Here is a 19130-nt window from a genome sequence, read left to right as displayed (position 1 = left end):
TGATAGACCCTCTACAAATAGTAACATTCAATCGAACCTCATAAGCAATTTTGGCAAAATCACTATCTTTCCCATTAAATAACGCAACAAAGCAATGCTTTATAAGGCCCAATATCACTGAGTCAGCAATAGAGACCCAGAATTCTAACTTAAAGAACATATCCTTTCTACACACCACCTATTTGTGTTTTATGAGTCTTAGAGGGCTTATAAAAAATAAATCACCATTAATAATCTTCCCACTCATATGGTAAATTTCATTGACTGATTTGGATAGCCAAATGAGATGATGTGAAGCTTTTTTGTAAAGTATATAGAGCTCCAAAACAGCCAGTAGTATTATTATCATGATGATGGTGCAGAAGATAATGATGATGCTAGAAAAGAGAAAAATTTCACACTTTGAATGTTTTATTGCTATAATATTTCCATGCTGCTAAATGAGCCACATCTTGTAAGCTGTAGTCACTTACTGGGAATTGAAAGAAGGCCCTGAGTTTTATTCTTTCTTTTTTCTTTAACTTTTAATACAATTAAAATGTGTGGATTTTCAGAGATACTTACCCACTATATTTGCTTAGAAATTATAATTCTATATGTAAATAGGTACCTTGGAAAAGGATGGTAATTGACTTGACAAAATTTCTGGTCTTGCTGGGAAAAGACTATGAAACACAGGTTTGTATGAAAACTGCATGTGGAAGTGTGTCCTGGACTCAGGGCCAAGTTGAAGTCTCCTCTCTTTTTCTCCTATTTGTGATTCCAGCTGAAACTGGAGTCCGGTTAAAGCTTGTAACATATTTTTCTTCTTCTCAGTGTTAGGGAATGTGGAAAAAAATAAAAAGGAGTTCTGCAAAAACACATGAAGAAAATATATTCTTTTATCACCCAAAGTTACATGTTATAAAATAAGTCTAGTAAATGATAGGGAAAGCATCTGAAAGAGAAAAACAAACTCATTTTTTTAATGGTTATGGTTCACCCATAAAGATACAATTCTTAATGCTCAAGTTGAAAAAAAAATAAGATGAGAAGAAACAGTTGGCATTCAGCTAACAATTGTGTTTGGAGATTTGTGCCTGACTTTGTTATTCTGAGCAAAGCCAGGTACCAGTCTCTTGGGATTATGTACAAAGGCAAGAAAAAAAGTGGACATGTACAAACCTCAAAGGTGACTGCTGGGTTAATAAAACCGTCTGCTTTCTGTTCACCCACTCTTGCTCTCAGTGTGCAAGTATATTAAAATATGTCAAAAGGAAAACCAGTCGCTGTGCAAAAATAATTCAACTACAAGTCACCATTTCCAGCTGGTGGAGTGCCTTGGTGTTTGCGAGTACACTAACAAGTGACCCGTACATCTCCCTGGATGAAAGTTGTATCCTCATTAAAGGAGAAACAAACACAAAATAGGAACGACTGTCACACAGGAAAACAGACCACAATAGACAGCGCGTTTCCCCCCTCGGTTTCTGACTTGAGCTATCACAGACTAAAGAGCAGAGCTGTCCTGCAAGTAACCTCTTAACAGGCAGTGAAAGTAGAATAAGGAAGCTGCTGGAGGAACTGATGTCTAGAGAGCAGCCAACCAGGTTCTTGTTCAATGTATCTGAAAAAACATCTTTTTCCTCCTAGTCTATAAAATCTCATACCACGTAAGACACTGTAATGAGGTGAAGTGGCTGGATAAAATAAACACATCCCAGGGAACTTAGAATTAATGCTGTCAATTCTGTATTTAAATAACCCTTCTTGCATAAATTCCCGTTTAAGCATTTATAAGATGTCATACCAACCTTGTCTTTTCTTTTCTGACTCTTCTCTAAAGAACTACACCATTGTTAGGACTCTGCAAAGACAAAAGGAAAAAATAAAAGAGGTTATTGTTGCTCAACACTAATAAGTGTTCTTATTTGATTCATGTGTTGTGCATTATCACCAGGCTAAAATATGTATTGGACACTCAAAGTGGAAGGTTTGTACCTAGTCACAGTAGGGTTTGTGAAAGGAGCTCATGCCTTCAGACGTGGGTAAACACTATCTGGAATAATAAGAGAACAGCGTTTGAGAGAATGTAAGCAGGTATCAAAGTTTGGTAGTAACGAATATGCCACGGCTAGCTAATGCATTTCTCCTGCCACAAAAGATCAACTGTTTTCAAAGCAATTAGCATTGCTTCCAATTATCTGTTTATGCTTTTGTTCCCCCTGAGTTGAATGCAAGATCCTCAGGACATTTCTTATACATTGTTTCTTATGTTGCTGGAACTCCCATCTTGTACAGCCCCTGGTACATAATAGGAATTCAATAATTATTGATTGGTTGGTTGGTTAACTGATAGACTTGATAATTTGTGCCCTACTTGGAATTTCCATCCTTATACTGTAGGCAGCTGAAGAACTAGAAAGGGAAGGTCATTCTTACGAAAAGACCAGGCTTTCCATGACAAACTGCAGCCCAGGAGCAATGTATGCAAGATACGTGCATGGAAATGAAGAGCCACTCATCTCTGAATTATGCCTTAAACTAGAATATACAAAACAATCACAAAATGAAATTGAAACTCAATATAGCAGTGTAGGTAATAAGGGACCAGCAAGTCCACGTAAACAAATGGAAATGTCAAGACCCAGAACAATTATATAAGAATGAAAACAAGAAAAGTATTTAAGAATCTAACATTATTGGGCTGGGGAGATAGCTTAGTTGGTAGAGTGCTTGCCTTGCAAGCACAAGGCCCTGTGTTCAATCCCCAGTACCGCAAAAAAAAAAAAAGGAATCTAACATTATTGGTGAGAAAACTTACTGAAAATGGGAAAACGATAGATTTTAGAAACTAAGAACTAGTGTGATTGATTTTAGGCCCCATAAAATTCTAAAGCATATTATCAAATAATTACTCTGTGAATCATGAAAAATAATGTGGAATTTAATAGAAAAGATGGAACTGAAGTCAAAGAGTATTTTATACTGATAAAAAAATCTAGGTTCATGTTCTAAATGTATATTTCCAGTCATTTTAGTGATACCTCCTTGTCCCTATTTTTGTGGGTTGAATTGTATCCTCTTTCCCCCTAAAAAATATGTTGAAACTCTAACTCCTTTGACCTTTTTTGGAAATCAGATCTTTACAGACATATCTAAGATCAAAATTAAGATAAGGTTATATTACAATAAGGTAATACAAAATGACTGGTGTTACAGGAAGAGGAAAAGAGACTCAGAGAACACAAACAAAAAGAAAAGTCTCTCTCTAAGCCCCCAAAGAGGAATCAACCCTGCCAACAACTTTGATTTTGGATTTCTGGCCTCCAGGACTATGAGAGTCAGTTTTTGTTGTTTGAAGCCATACCACGCAGTTTTACTAATTTTCTATGAGAGTCCTAGGACAATAAAACCTCATTCTACAAAAAAGAATAAATTATATATCTTCCTCAAGAGGTTGTCAGGAGTATTTTAATACAATATAAGTAAATATTAATTTCAGCAAAGCATTTCACAAAGATTCTTATAATATGTTCAATGTTAAATCTATGTGAATCTAATTATTAGTTATGTTCAAAGTAGCAATAAGTCCCATCCAGAGAGATGATTAATAACTCAACACAAACTTAATCTTTCACAAAATATTCACTTATTGATAAATTGAAAGTAACTCTAAGGTCTCAGAGTTCTATATTTCAAGGCCTTTTGGAGACAGATAGGAGCAAGTTTTGGAAACTGATGTGAAATAATACTGCTAGCGGTAGACTGAGAATCCTTCATTCACCATTTTCTACTCAACATGTTTGACAGGACTTAGAGAAATTCATAAAATAGATGCTTTCCAAATATGGGAGCGAAACAAAGTTGGGAAAAAATAAAATTCACACAATTAAAACTAAAAATTCTTATTATTATCTTAATAATTATTATTCTAACAATACAGTGTAATGGTCACTGTGATAACATTTTGACACTCTTAACCCCAAACAGTACTTGACACATAATATATACTCAATAAATTGTTATTCTTTTTACTAGGGTGATAAGTAGAATAATGGGAAGCCAAGAGAAGATAATCTCTCAATAATTGAAAGGAGGCCCTGAAGGTAATGAGGGGGAAAACATTTGACACAGCAGAAAATCAAAGGCATCAGGAAAGAGAAATCTCTTCACACACCTGATTGTTCTGAGTGTCAGTGAGACCCAAGAAAAGTAGAAGAGATCTAACTTTGTTAAAGTAGCTTTTTTTGCTGAAGTCTCTTTACGAATGCTATTAGGACAATCACATGTTCCAACTGGGAATCTTCTGTTTGTGAGATGTATTTTTCTACATGTCGACCCAAAACCCAATGCCTATGATAATCATCACAGAAATAATTTAGACTTTTTGGACCCGAGTTCCTTCTAATGCAAGGTTTCCAAATTTTGACACTGTTATATTAATTTTATGTGGCTGCTGTTAAAAAAAAATGGTGATTTAAAACAATACTCATTTTTCTCTCATAGTTCTGTAGGAAAGAAGTTCGAAGTCAGATTCCCTTTCCTAAATTCAAGACGTTGGCAGGGTTAGCTCTTTATAAAGACTTTAGTGGAGAATCCGTTTTCTTTCTTTTTTCAGATTCTGGAAACCGGCTTGCAGCCGCCCTCCTCCATCTTTGAAGTGTATCACTGCAAGCTCTGCCTCCCTGCTCATGTGTTCTTCTCTTTGACTTTGGTGTCCCTATGAGGGAACATGTGATGACATTGAGCCATCCATATAATCCAGAAGAGTCTCTCAATCCCACAATCCTTAACTTAGTCACAACTGTCAAGTACCTTTTGCCATATAAGGTAACATCTGCTGGGGATCCAGGGGTTAGGATGTAGACAAGTTCAGGGAACCATCATTCCATACACTCACTTTAAAACCAAGACCAGAGGAAGTGGGTAGAATACAGAGAAAAAGCACAAACTATCTTTTTTGCTTCACACATTTAGTCAGCTTTTTCACTACTGTGACTAAAAAACGCAACAAGAACAATTTTAGAGGAGGTAAAGTTTCTTTTGAGGCTCACGGTTTTAGAGGTCTCAGTTCATAGACAGTCCGCTCCGTTCCTCAGAGACGAAGGTGAGGCTGAACATCATGGCAGAAGAGTGTGGTAGAAGGAAATGGCTCACATATCAGGAAGCAGAGACAGACTCCATTCAATAGATACTGAACGTAGACCCCAAAGGCACCCTTCCAATGCCCACTTCCTCCATCCACACCCTACCTGCCTTCAGTTACCACTCAGTTAACCCTGTCGTGGAATTAATTCACTGATTGGGTTAAGGTTCTCATTACCCAATCATTTCTCCTCTGTACATTCTTGCACTGTCTCACACATGAGCTTTCGGGGGACATTTCACATCCAAACCATAACACACATAATGTTTTTCCAGAACCAGACGCCTTTCTAGGTGTGTTACAAACATGAACTCATTTAATGCATACAACAATCTCAGGAGGTAGGAGTCTTTTTAATCCCCCATCCTGCTGATAAGGAAACTGCAACACAGGAAGGATAGGTGACTGGACATGACATTATAGGTATTTAGAGCCAGTATGAATCTAAATCACACCTATTATCTTAGTGTCCTTCACACAGTGTTTTCAATAAGAAAAATGTATTTTGCATGTTGGTGTGAGGATTTAAATAAAATAGCATGTGTTAAAATGTTATCACAGTTCCTTGGTCAAAGTTTACTCAATATATGGTAGGATGATAAAATTAATACATTAAAGACATCAACCAAACAAAATGAAAAAGAACAAAGATGTTCAGGAAACTGGAAGCACTATCATGGGAAAATGATAGTTTAGCTTACAGAGGAAAAGAATTATATGGGGGACATGATAGCTGTCTTGAAATATGTGATGAACTTTCATGGGAAAGGGAAGTAGATTTATTTTAATGTTCCCCCATAAAACCAAACTAAAACCTAAGGGTGGAAATTACATGGTGATAAAATCTGACTCAAGAGAAAAGAGAAAGATCTAATAATTAGAGTAATCCACCAATGGAAAAGGCTGACTCAGAGTTTTGTAAGCTTTCAGTAAGTTAAAATATTCAAGCACAAGATAACTGACTCTCTAGTATATAAAATATAGAAAGGAATTCAACAATGAGAGGAACATTAAAATACATTCGTACATTTACTCAGCAAATATTTACTGACTGTATTCCACGTGCTGTGCCTGTAAGGCCCCTTATACCTCTAAAAATAATAGAATCTACTCTTGTAGGAATGAGCAAATAAGAACACATGTCCCCAAAATGTATGCTATTTCAGGCTGAGTCTCAATGGAATGATCTACTGATTCTTCAACTTCCAGGCTCTCTGGCTTGGCTGGCATGATCAGCAAGAAATAAGTTTTTATTTTCACAATCATTTATTGCAAATCCCAGAAAGACTCTACAGTAGTCAGTATATAATGGGAAAATCAACTCACTTTTATATTCTTAATAAGAGAGGCTTTTCTTGAAAAGACAGAACAGAATTTTGTCCTATGATGGTTAGTTGCTTTTTTTCTTTTGGCCTAGGCAAACAAATATAACAATCAATATATTTTCACCAAAAAGAAGGGGATGGTAAATATGACCCTTCTCATTTAATCAGGAGCATTTACCACTATTGGAAGAATCCATGCTTTGTCATTGTCTCCAGTGAAGGCTTGCAGAAATTTTGCTCACTCTTTTAGACCCACAAATAGATCAATCATGGCAGAGATCTTTGAAAGTATCTATCTCTCACCTAACTTCCTTGACCAAGAGAGATGGTTTTTGAATTATACAGATAGTCCAAGAAAGTCCAACTACTGAGACTTTTTACTAAATGTGCCTGGTTTCTAAGCCATCCATATGACACCTCATCACAAAGTAGCCAATGGCATTTATTATACAGCTGTTAGTATTTGTCAGAATTAATTAGAGCCCTGTATTTGACTGTTGCTGCTTACAGAAATTTCTGTGCAGAAGATACAGAGCAGGAAGAATGATAGCACAAATGCAGGGTGACTTGATGAGCTCTTGCTGTGTGATGGTACCTTCACAGTTGATGCTTTCATCAACCCTATCATGCAGATTCCCCTTTTATGCTATCTAAAAGTGTGATGGAACCAAGATTAAAACCCAAAGCAATGTGGAGCTCTGTCCCATTAATTGATAAAATTGCCTCCACAGCCTTTAACTCCTTTCCTATCAAAGACAAATATGTCAGAAGAAATACTGAATAGTAATTACAGGTTTGTGTCTAAACATGTTTTACAGATATAAACAGCGAGTCAAAGATTGGACTAGAACCCAGTTCTGCAGGAATTCATGTTCCAAATAACTAATTGATAAAATGATATGTGGACTGTATTCTCAGTTCTGTGGGCTTGCCACATCACTGAGTTGTTAAATATCATGCAAAAGTCTGTATAGGCAAGAATATTTTTAAAATATGGTAAATTTTCTTCTTTTCCCCTTCAAAATGCCCCAAGGCACTCGTATACATTATGGACACCACTGGCCTGAAAATTCTCAGTTGAAGGAAAAAGAAATACAAAATCCTTGAATTATAAGAGCACTAAAAGCATCTAAAATGATAACTATTTTGCCCCTTTAACACCAAAAGAGCAACTGATTTTTATTTTTCACTTGGAATTGACCTTTATTTAACCCACGGCATGCCAAAGTTATGGCCTGAAGCAATATTTTTTCAGTGAATGCCTTGACTTAGGACAAGAATAGACATCTCAGTCACCCGTTCCTGAATCATCATTTCATAGCACTACTGATGGTCAGTCTAACAAAGAAAAAACATTTTTTGGCATTTAAAAAAGCACCGAAACTTTATTTTGAATTATTTCTTCCTTCCATCTCAAATATATTCAGAATTATAAATTGTTTGCAAATTCCAAAATAATCAAAATTATTCAAGTTACTTTTAAGTTCTTCAATAAAATGCTTGTGCTTGGTTACATATAAAAAATAACAAGTTGATTGTGTCTCTATCATAAAGAGTCTCTTCTGATCAACTAACTTCATGCTGGCATCTTTTCCTAATAGGGAAATTAATTTTAAGTGACTGTGGTGCCTCTTTTATCCCCAAGATAAGTTCTGCGCCTAAACACAATTGTTTGGAGCCCTCCCACTATTTTGAATGTAATAAATTATGTAGGTCTAAAAGATTTAGATATGATTAGTAAAGTTTAACACTCATTCTCCAGCAATGCCAAACTCAAGAGTTGCATATTGTGAAAGATTACAATGTCAAAGAGAAAATTCCAAAGGTACAGTAGGAGGTACTTAATTTAGAGGTTAGAATTTATGGACATAAGTAGTAAGAGGCACATCTGAGAGAAAACCAAAGGAGAATAAGGGAGATTCTCTGGGTGTTTTTAATGCTACATACAGCTGTATTTCTGGGCTGGCATAAATAGGATCCTGGGTACAGGTAGGCATCATAAAAAATAAAATACCTGTAGAAAAGTTAGATATAGACTAGTTCAAGAATTTCTGGAAAAGACTTTCCAATGACAACTGCATTATAAGAACATAATTTAGTAATAGAACAAGTATTCTATTGTGTGTCACTTTATTTCTTGAACACCATTGATCTTTAGAAAGTCAAAGAGAAGGAATAAACATCTGCCAGACACTAAGCACTGTACTAAGCACTTTATCTGTTATCTCCCTTGATAAGCTTATTTATCAATGTTCTGCATTTCTATCAAAAAGAGAAGCCCAAACTCAGCAATAATAAGTAAATTTTCCCCATGCCACACCTTTAGCAAGTACAATATTAAATCTAGATAAGTTTGACTTCAAAACATGCTTCTCAGCCAAGAATGATAGTGCATGTCTGTAATTTTAGCTACTCAGGTAGCTGAGGCAGGGGAATCCCAAGTTTGAGGCCTACCTGGGTAACTTAGCAAGACCATGTCTCAAAGGAAAAAGAACTGGGACTATATCTCAGCACCCTGGATTCAATGCCCACAACTGAAAAAACAATGCTCCTAATCCCTGAATTATATAACAAAATAGAATTAGCAATACTTGAGAAAAATGTGGATCCAGTTGATGCACTAGGTCAAGAAAGAGAAATATAAGTTGATAATTATTAATTGTAAATCATATGAATAATTATATAAAAAACTGAGAGAAACAACAAAAAAATGAAAATAGCAATAATTGAAACTAATTCAACAAATGATCTTTTGAATATATTTCTAAAAACACTAAATCGTGCACTTTAAATGAATGAATTCTATGATACATATATTGTATCTCATTAAAAAGTAAAAAAAAATGATGATTATGGTACTAGTTAATATGGGGTGAACAGGGATGCAAATGTGGACTATTTCCTGATAATATGAATGTAAATGAGAATAATTTTTATGGACAGTAATTAAACTTTGGTCATCAAGATACTAGGTATTATTTTTCTAAAAAATAATTCTGATAAACTAATAAGTGATGTGGCATTGGATGTATAAATAATAATATTAATCATAACCTTGGTTATAATAGACCTCCCAAAAGTAATTTAACAGTGGACATTATGTAAATCCAGAAATTTCTAAATATACTTTGAGATAGCCATAGAAAATCATGTTTCAGAATGGTTAATTACATTGGAAATGCTCAACATGTTAAGTAAAAAGGGCAAGGTGCACACAAAAAAAGAAATTAAAGGTTAAAAAGAAATTAGAGCTGTAATGAATTGTATGAGAGAAGAGAATATGTTTGCAAAATTATATTTGTTAAGCTGAAGGAAGCTGATTCAAAAGTGTTCCTGGGTCTTGAAATGAATTCTCACATCTTTTTAGTGGGGAAAATACTGTGAGTGGTGTGACAAGGAGTCAAAGAAACTGTGCCTCATTTTGTCTTTGCATAAACCCTATGTGACAGGGACTGAGACAGAGTCACATCACTCCCTCAGGCACGCCAAGCCACAGAACCTGGGCAACAATTGTTTTCTCTCTGAGGAACTTTCTCACCCTGGAATTTTACTCGGCTGGCTCCTGATACATGTTCCATATCTGTACTCAGACTGGAAAGGCACTGGCTCAGGAAGGTTTTCTCTCCCCATCCATAGCAGCATGGGCCTCATGGGAATTTGCTGGAGAGAATCTCGTGGTCCATTCAAACTTTCTGAGTTCAAATCTGCCTTTTAGAAACACCTCCAGATGATTCCTATGCACACTAATATTTGAGAAGCACTGCCTTTATAGTCTAGATAGGGACTCCATACCAATCCCTTGCATCATTTTTCCATAGCATTATCCATTTTTCCTGCTTTCCTAACTGTATTTCCATAGGGGTGGGAAACTTTTTTGTCTTTTTGCCAGTATTAGCAATTCCTAAAATATTTCTTGTTTCACTATTGGAACCCACTGAGTATTTGTGGATAAAAGCACAGAATAGAGATACATATGCTTCAGCAATTTTGCTTGCAGAAATACCACTTTGAGTCACCTTCCCTGTTTAAATAACTTATTTGAAGTCCAACTATTGAATTAAAGGACAAAAACTAACAGGTTAATGTTCCAGCCTAATGTATCGCATATGAATAATATTTACTGGTTGATAATAAATCCTACCTAATAACTATATAACAATGTTTCAATACTAGCACAAATAAAAACAAAATTAAATTTCTCAAAAAATTAGAGAGCTACCATATTACCCATCAATTTACCTTTTAGTATACATCCAAGAAAAGTGAAAACAGGTGTTTAAACGAAAACTCACACAAATGTTCATTGCATTCCAAAAGTGGAAACAATTCCAGAAGTTCATCAACATATGAATGGATAAGCAAAATGTAGTGCGTATATGAAAGAATATAATTTGGTCATTAAAATTAGTAAAGTAATAATGTATGTTACAACCTGGGGAAAACTTGAAAACACTGCATACATTAAGTGAAAAAAGCCAGACAGAAGCAGTCACACATTATCACATATTACAAAAACCACATATATGATTGGGAATTATATTGACCAAATTATGTTATTGGGTGCATGTAGGAATATGTAATAACAGATTCCATCCTTGTATATGATTACAATGAACCAATAAAATATATGGAAAAAAATAAAATGAAATGAAAAAAAAAAAAACCCCACCTACATGAAATATTCAGAATAGGCAAATCCAAAGGGGAGGAAGCAATTGGTGGTTGTCAGAAATAGGAAGAGAAAGAAATGAGAAGTGCTGCCAAATGGGCATGCAGTTTTTTGGGGAGGTGAGGAAAATGTTCTGAAATTACTCCTGCACCATATCATGACATTTCCATCAGTGATGAATCACATATGCAACAGTTCCCATGAGATAATACGACCTGCTGACATCATAGCCATCTTAATCTGGGTAACTGCATTTGATGATGTTCACTCAATGACAAAATTACCTAAGAATACATTTTGCAGAACTTATCCCTATCTTTAATTGATGCATGACTATAGACAGCGGTGATGGCTACAGTTCATTATGACTGTGCTGGAAATCACAGAATTGTACAATTAAAAATAGTTAAGATGGTGAATTTTATGTTATGTGAATTTCACTTCAGAAAAAGTAGATAAATAAAAGCATACCACTATTTTAAAATGTAGTGGCATTAAAATGTATTGACTTGCTGTCAAGAAATTTTGTTCTACCGATTCACTATTTCAGAGGTCAGGGTTCCAAGTGATTAATATTATGTGATGATTATCTTTGTCAGACAGAGATGAGGCAGTGAAATAAGGTAAAAGAAATGAGTCTGGGATTTGCCTAAGCCGGGACTCAGATTTCTTTGATCCTTGGCTAAAAGCCCTGATTGGCCCAAAAGGTCAAATGGAAAGGAAAAAGCAGTCAAGAATAAATCAGTAAAATAAAAAATTCATTAAAATGTAGCTATTGGGAGAAAAGGAAATAACCTTCCTTTCTTCTACTAAAGAGAAAATTGACAACCTAATTTTCAGAACAGGTAACAAATGTATAGCTGTAGCTCGGTGCCCAGAATTTCTTCTCTACAGGGATATGTTAGAAATAAATTAAGGAGGAGCCTTCAGACTTACTAAAGTCACTGAAGTTGTAATTGTTGTTGCAGTTGCAAGGGTTTATTAAAGATCATCAAGAAACTTGGCATTAAAAAACTGTTTGGATAGATAAGACCCCTGTTTGCACTTTAAGTCTTTACTGTTAATTACATGTTGCTGTGACTAAGCACTTCAAAAGTGACTTTTATGAACTGTGCTATTAGTTCATTTAATAAGAACTTGTTATAAAATCTCAGGTTAACAAAAGTTCATTAGTGAGTTGACTGTTTGCAACTCAAAAAGCATTTCCCCGCAGAACTATGTTAGCCATGGTGGTTGGGTTCTCATGTCCACAGGGTACAAAGAACTAGTTAAGGCACACACAACAAATAGTCCACTACACATTAAAAAATGTTTCCATGGAAACAGTCACTGAGCATTCTGGGACTAAGACCATTTCTTCACTACATTACTGATGCTCATTCATTCAAATCCATCGTTCAATCACTACTTCAACAAGCAGTCACGATGCCTACCCGAGTGGTCCTCTCTCAAGTTGTCTCTCGTTTGTTTCACTTGCCAGGTAGTATGTTTTCTTCAACTTAAAGGAAGTGACTGCATAGCTTATAAACTCCAGCAAGATGAGAAGTCAAAGGTGAGGTTCTGGGACAAGAAGAAGAAATGAGGGTTGGAGACCAGTAAAAACAAGATAATGTGAGAATGATCCTTTAGCCAAATCCCCTATGTCCCTCTCTCCCATTCTTCTCATCATGGTCAACACTGGCTTTAGTGTAGGAAACCCCTAGTAGACAATACCTATCAAGCCCACAAGAGAGAGGATGCCTTTTCCTGCTGCATGCTCCTATACAGCAGTGACCAGATTGGGAAATGACAATGAGTCAAGCAAGCTTGAGAACTGAGATCTAAATATTTATCTTCTTCCCATTTCCTCTCTTTTACCTAAGACCATAAGTAATAAAAGAGAAAGAGAAGCATTCATGGACATATATCCATAGCTCTGAAGGTTATATGTCAAATATTATATGTAATAGGACAGTTTTTTGTACAACTGCTGAACTCATCTTTTAAAAAACAAGTTACCAACTAACAAAGATCACCACCTAGTGGCCTAAGCTGGGGAACTGCATGTGAACAAAGTACTGAAATTCAAAAACATTGGGGGTTTACTACAAAAAATGCAAGGTGACTTTAAAGCTTCTCCTTTGGATCAAACTTCTTCTTTTCCTTCCATTCTGAGCCTAGTTTCACTTAGTTCATAATTCCAAATTGTCTCCAAAAGTATTCTATTTGCAGGTGCCTTTATTTTAGCCAATTAGCTGTCACCCTTTGCCATCTTGTATGATACACCATAACCCTTATGAGTCTTATCTGAAGCCAGTGTACTTAAACATTTTTATCATACCCCTTCACTACCAAAAGGTTGAAAGCATAAGTAGATCTCTTTGTATTGTTATGAAGTCCCGTCTAACTCACAAAAACCCACACTTCAACTTAGCTCATATCCTGACCACCCTCGGGCCATCTTTTTCCCTGATACTTCACTATTCCCAAATCTCAAGTATAACCACTCTTTTTTTTTATCCACCTCTGAGTACCATAAGTGTCCCCCCCCTACTACTGTTGCCAACCTCCCTTCTTTCTTCTCTAGCTTAATAAGCTTTGTGTTTATTACCACCAGTTTATTATTTAATTATTTTCAAATCATTTTATGAGTTTTATATCTATGATGGAATTCCTATGGTTTAAATATGTCTACGTGTTCCATAAATCTTAGTATGGTATTAAGCATATCATGAGATCTCAATACATAAATCACTAAAAGTGAGTAGAGAAGAATCCTTGTAATTGAAGTATATCTAGTGGTCTGTTGGTAGTTGGCAAAGAAAGAGGAAGAGAACTACAGTAGAGAAAGATTACTGGAATTATAGTCCATCAATGTAAAAGGATTTATCTTAAGTACCTTTATTATATAAAATGCCAATCAAAAATTAAATATAAAAGTGTCTCCTGAAATCCTAGGATACATTTAAATATATTTCAAAATATATTGTAGAATATAATTATACAAGTTTTCAATTGAATATAGTTGCTTTGTGTGCAGGCAGTAAAAGAAGGAAAATCAGGGAAGGGAAAGAAATAATTACTGAACAGGTAGTGAATTGTTAACTTACATTCTAAGGTAGGACAAAGTTTTACTTCTTGGGCAACTGCAGAAACCCTGCTCCAGGGGTGTGACTCACAGACACAGCAAGCATCTATATGCACACTTGGAAATAACAAAGCTGGGAGAAAGTTCCATGCACTCGAACTCTGGAACATAATTCAACTAACTCTGAATGTGAATGGAAATATTTTACCCCCAAAATGTGAATAATAAAACAAATAAAATATTAAATAATCTACCCAAATGAAGCAGTCTCCAGAATAAGTAATGTGAACTTGAAAAATCTCATTAAGTGACACCAGAATTCTATTTCTAGTGCAACCGCAAGTAGTTTTATAACTAGGTCTCCAGTAAAATAATTAGACTATTTTAAGGGGTAGGAACTGACTCTATCTTGAGGAGAGGGGAAAAAACCTCTCCAATGTAAATTTTCCCCCCAATTTTTCAAACTGACATTTTCAAAGACATCACAGGACAATTATTTATATGCTACATATAATGCTATTTTGCCACAAAAGAACAGCACAGGAGCAAGACATTACATGAGCTATTGTCGAGGTAAACGAAGAACTGAAGTAACAGATCTTATCCTCAAGTTATCTTAATGGGGTGAGAAAGTTCACATATACCCAACAGATAGTAAATAATTCCATGATAACTCTTAAGTGAATACATTATATATTATGCAAATAATATATATTTTCATACCTCAATAAATACTGAAGTCCTACAATTAGAAAGATGTTATACTAGACATTTTGGAAGTATATAGTAAATCAATTGCTTAACTGACCCTCAGAAGCAACCTGTCTAATAAGAAATGTGTAGCAGGTACATTCAACAGACGCAAGAGATTATTTGATGAAAGAAGTGTCATTTTTGATTCATATTATAATTCAAGTATGATTTAAATATTCAGGATTGAGGGTTATTACAAAGATAATCAGGCAGAGGATTTACCATATCCAAATACACAGGGTTAGTAAAGCAAGATTGGATATGAGAACGTTAGTTTATTCCTTTTACTGTATGTATAGAAAACATGATGTGAATCCATAGAAAATATCAGAAAGCTAAGTTGGAACTAGAATATGGAAGATATGAAATTCCAAGCTGAAGAATTTGACTTCAATTTAGCAAATGACAAGAACTTGTTGAAATTTTTGAGCTTCTAAGAAACACAGTCACATCTGTGCTTTAAGACAATTGATCAGATGGCAATGCATGACATGGTCTTGATTATAAAGACATGGGGAATTCATTCAGGGGTACATTAGTTTAGAGAAGAAACAAAATTGGTGGAGCGCATGCAATGGCCAGAACAAAATGGAAGAGACAATTCCAGGAAAATCCACCAGAAAGAATTTACTGAGACTTGGTTAATTAGACTGAACATGAAGGATAACTAAGAGGATGAACCCAAGAATGATACTATTTAGGGGGGCTAAGAATGTAAGAGATGTCTTAGGGAACTGATGACCCCATTAAGATATATTTTTAGTTTGAAATGTCTTTAGGAAGAAAATATCCAGTTGGGAATTATCAATGTAGGACAATTGAGATCAAAGCTGAAGTTGTAGATTTGGAAACCATCTAGAGTAAACATGAAAGGACCGAACGAAGCAAAGTCTCAGGACTATACAGTATAGTGGGGAGAGCAATTCTGATACCACAGAGACCTCCTAGTAAAATGGGACAATATGAGAAAGCTTGACTGGGAGCAGTCAGCTTCCCATGTCCCTACCCAGCATTTGGTCCTCTTCCTCAAGATAGGGGTTTTTACAACAGAGAAATTCAGCCAGACAGCATGAAAACCTCCAATATGTAGGCATAGGGGAAAAAAACTTAGAAGTAAATCAAACAATGTTTGCAGAGGGTAAGGGTAAAAGAAAAAATAAAGATTGAAGTATCCAATAAAAGAATATATATGCTGAAATAAAACTCAAGATACATTAAGATTAGGAAAAATCTATTTTAACTAAATAGGTAAATATAAGGGAGCTATCTCAAAATGCAAAAATATAAAAGAGTGATGGAAATGGGAGAGAGGGCAAGTAGAAAGACATTTAATCGTGGAGGTACATTAAGCAAACCATGAAGTACAACATTAAGCAAACTACTAAGAGTTCCAGAAAAAAAGAAAAAAGAGGGGAAGGGATGATCAAAGAATTAATAAAAAAAAAAAAAAATTTCCCAGAACTGAAGTTCATTAGTTTTCACATTAAAAAGGTACCAAGAAGATGCCCAAGAAATGACAAAAGGCACATTAGCAAGAGATGTTACTGAAAGAAAACACCAAATCAAAACCCTAGGTGCCATTAATGTCAGTGAGACTAGAGCATTATGGAAATACACTTTCTGCTTTGAGGGAAATTCTTGGCCAAAACAAAAATGAAAAGTAAGTATTACTGAATCAGGTTATTTTATGTTAGTAAATTTGGGGTTTTTAATCTTTAGTTTCAACTTTCCTGAGTGCTCTTTTGTTTCTTTGTCTTTTTTTTTTTTTTTTTTTTAATGCAACTCTTCAAAACAGCACATGTCTGGACTTTGGGTTATTTTGTTCAGTGTAATAATTTCTGTCTTTTAGTAAGTGAGAGAAAACTTTTTGCTTTTATTAAAAGTACTGATAAATTTGGACTTACTTCTATTATCTCTTTCCTGTTCCCTTGTAACACTTCCTCCATTTCTTTTTCTTCTACTTTCTTCCATTGTTAATATTATTTTCTTTGCTCCAACATTCTTTTCTTCTACTGAATTGGAGACTAAATAATCCATTTCTATGTTTTGTGTTTAACCAATATATATATTTTCTGAAAAATCTCTAATTCCCTTTTTTCCTCCTGTACAAGACTGTAGCACATTCAATTACTCATTAAACTTCACCCTTCCTTCTGTTTTGCTACTCCCACCCAGAGAAGTACTTCTCTAACAATCAGCAGTATAACTTTGCTTTTTTGCCATCAGTAAAGTCAAATGTCTACAAAAGTCTCAAACTATTACTCTCTACTTCTGTACATACAATGAATAAATCACAAGTAGTTTGTGCACAGTTATACCTCAGTTGATTATACTTTGAAGAGCACTGGTTTAAAGTTTTAGTTTAATTTAGATTTATGTATGTAAGGATTAGTTATTTACATACAAATAATAGGTTTATTGACAAGTTCTTTCTGTGCTCATTATTATTTCTTGTAAACCTTACCTTCTATCTGGCATCAATTTTATTTTTGCTGAATATTTTTTTTAATATTTGTATGTCTAAAAATGGATTTACTTTGTCTTATCCCTTAAGTAATTGTTTAGCTAGGTATAAAATTTTAGATTAATTATTATTTTCCTTTCACTACTCCATTATCTCTATTGTTGCTGATGAGATGTTTTTGATTATTTTCACTCTCATCCCTTTTAAGCCCATTATCCTTTTCTCTTAATTAGCTTTAAATATCTTTGCTTCATGATGTTATCCTGGATGTGAATTTAACATGGTTTAACTTCCTGGGTATGTGGAATTTGGAATGTGACCTAAAATTGGCAAGATTCTGCTTCAGTATTGTTTTGTTTTGTTTCTTTGTTTACTGTTTTGCATATTACATCAGAGTTGTATACTTTGTGCCTTAGAAAAGTTATCTCTTTTGTGCTTCCTCTGTTTTACCAATTGATCTACTGATCTACTATTTTCTTTGTGGTTTCTGGATGGCTTTTCTTTATATTTAGAAAAGCCTTGTAAACCCAAAAACTATCCAAATATTCAAATAGATATAAAAGAGTAGATTGTCCAAAATGTTGTTTAAAGGCAAGTGGACAAAAAAATAATATTAAAGTAGTATGTAAGTGTGACTGGGTTAGAGAAGGCAATGGAGACAAGCCACAGCCTGATGTGGAAGTATAAAAGTGAAGGAGAGTTGCTACTGAGAAGTACTGGTGGAACAAACACAATTTATATTTTCTAAGTTTGTTTTTGCTTTGACACATAATATTTCAATAAACATACAGAGAACACTAAATTCAATTTGTGCATACTAAGTGAAATAAGCCAATCCCAAAAAATCAAAGTCCGAATGTTTTCCCTGATAAGTGAGTGATGATATATGATATATGATATATGATATTTAAAGGGGTTGGGGGTGGGGGTGAAAGAAGAATGGAAGAACTTTAGATTACATAGAGGGAAACGAGAGGGAGGAGGTTGTATGAAAGATGGAGGAATGAGACAGACATCATTACCATATGTACATGTATGATTACACAAATGGTATGAATCTACATCATGCACAACCATAGAAGCGAAAAGATGTACCCCATTTGTGTACACTGAATCAATATGCGCTCTGTAAAAATAAAACAAAATAAAATAAAATGCAGTCACTCCTCCCTCAACAAGAAGATAATAAAATTCACTCAAAGGTTCGCCAATAAAGTGGTAAAAGAACAAGATCTGGAGTACAACCGTCCTTGTGTGGTATCTTTCTTGCTCCCATTGTGGCTGCCAGTATCCTTACAATCTATCAATTCTGAGGCTAGCTCTTAGCCAAATTCTCCCCAGATGGCTTTCCCAGTGTGCGTTTCCCTTCCAGGTTGCTCTGTAACACCTTCAACCCCAACTGCTCTTTGTCCTCCTCACAGTCAGTTCGTGATTCAGTCATTTTTTTCCCTGCATTTTTCTTTTTATTGCTACATTCCTGATACCACACATGCAACACACACATGCTCATCTACTTAACAATATCCTCGCTCACTCTTGCATATTTTAAGTCCTAGAAACCTCATTTGAGTAACTTAAGTGTGGGGTAGGTTTCTTTTGTAAGTTCCCTATGAGCTTTACTGATGGGAACTGTCACTGACCACAGGGGGCTGGCAGTTTCTTTTCTTACCCATTCACTAGCTAAACTATGAGTTCCATGAGAGGTGAGGCCTAATCTGTCTTTT

At 35.0% G+C, this 19130-nt stretch overlaps 1 protein-coding gene across 6 annotated transcripts in view; it reads right to left on the bottom strand.

Moving 5' to 3' along the window:
* Tfec (transcription factor EC) overlaps positions 1–19130 on the bottom strand; it is a 207153-nt gene that overhangs the window by 125300 nt on the left and 62723 nt on the right. For 3 of the 6 annotated variants that reach the window (XM_047560781.1, XM_047560784.1, XM_047560780.1), the window contains exons 3-4: positions 1794–1846; positions 611–850 (exon numbers count right to left, since the gene is read on the bottom strand). In XM_047560781.1, coding sequence (XP_047416737.1) covers positions 611–799 — 189 coding nt within the window. In that variant the 5' untranslated portion in view covers positions 800–850; positions 1794–1846. Of the gene's footprint in view, positions 1–610; positions 851–1793; positions 1847–12555; positions 12665–19130 lie in introns of those variants that run through there. The other 3 variants (XM_047560783.1, XM_047560787.1, XM_047560786.1) reach the window with 3 other exon arrangements.

Source organism: Sciurus carolinensis, chromosome 8 (genome assembly GCF_902686445.1).
Source record: "Sciurus carolinensis chromosome 8, mSciCar1.2, whole genome shotgun sequence".
Taxonomy (NCBI): Eukaryota; Metazoa; Chordata; class Mammalia; order Rodentia; family Sciuridae; genus Sciurus; species Sciurus carolinensis.
This window is presented reverse-complemented; position numbering and strand designations above follow the sequence as displayed.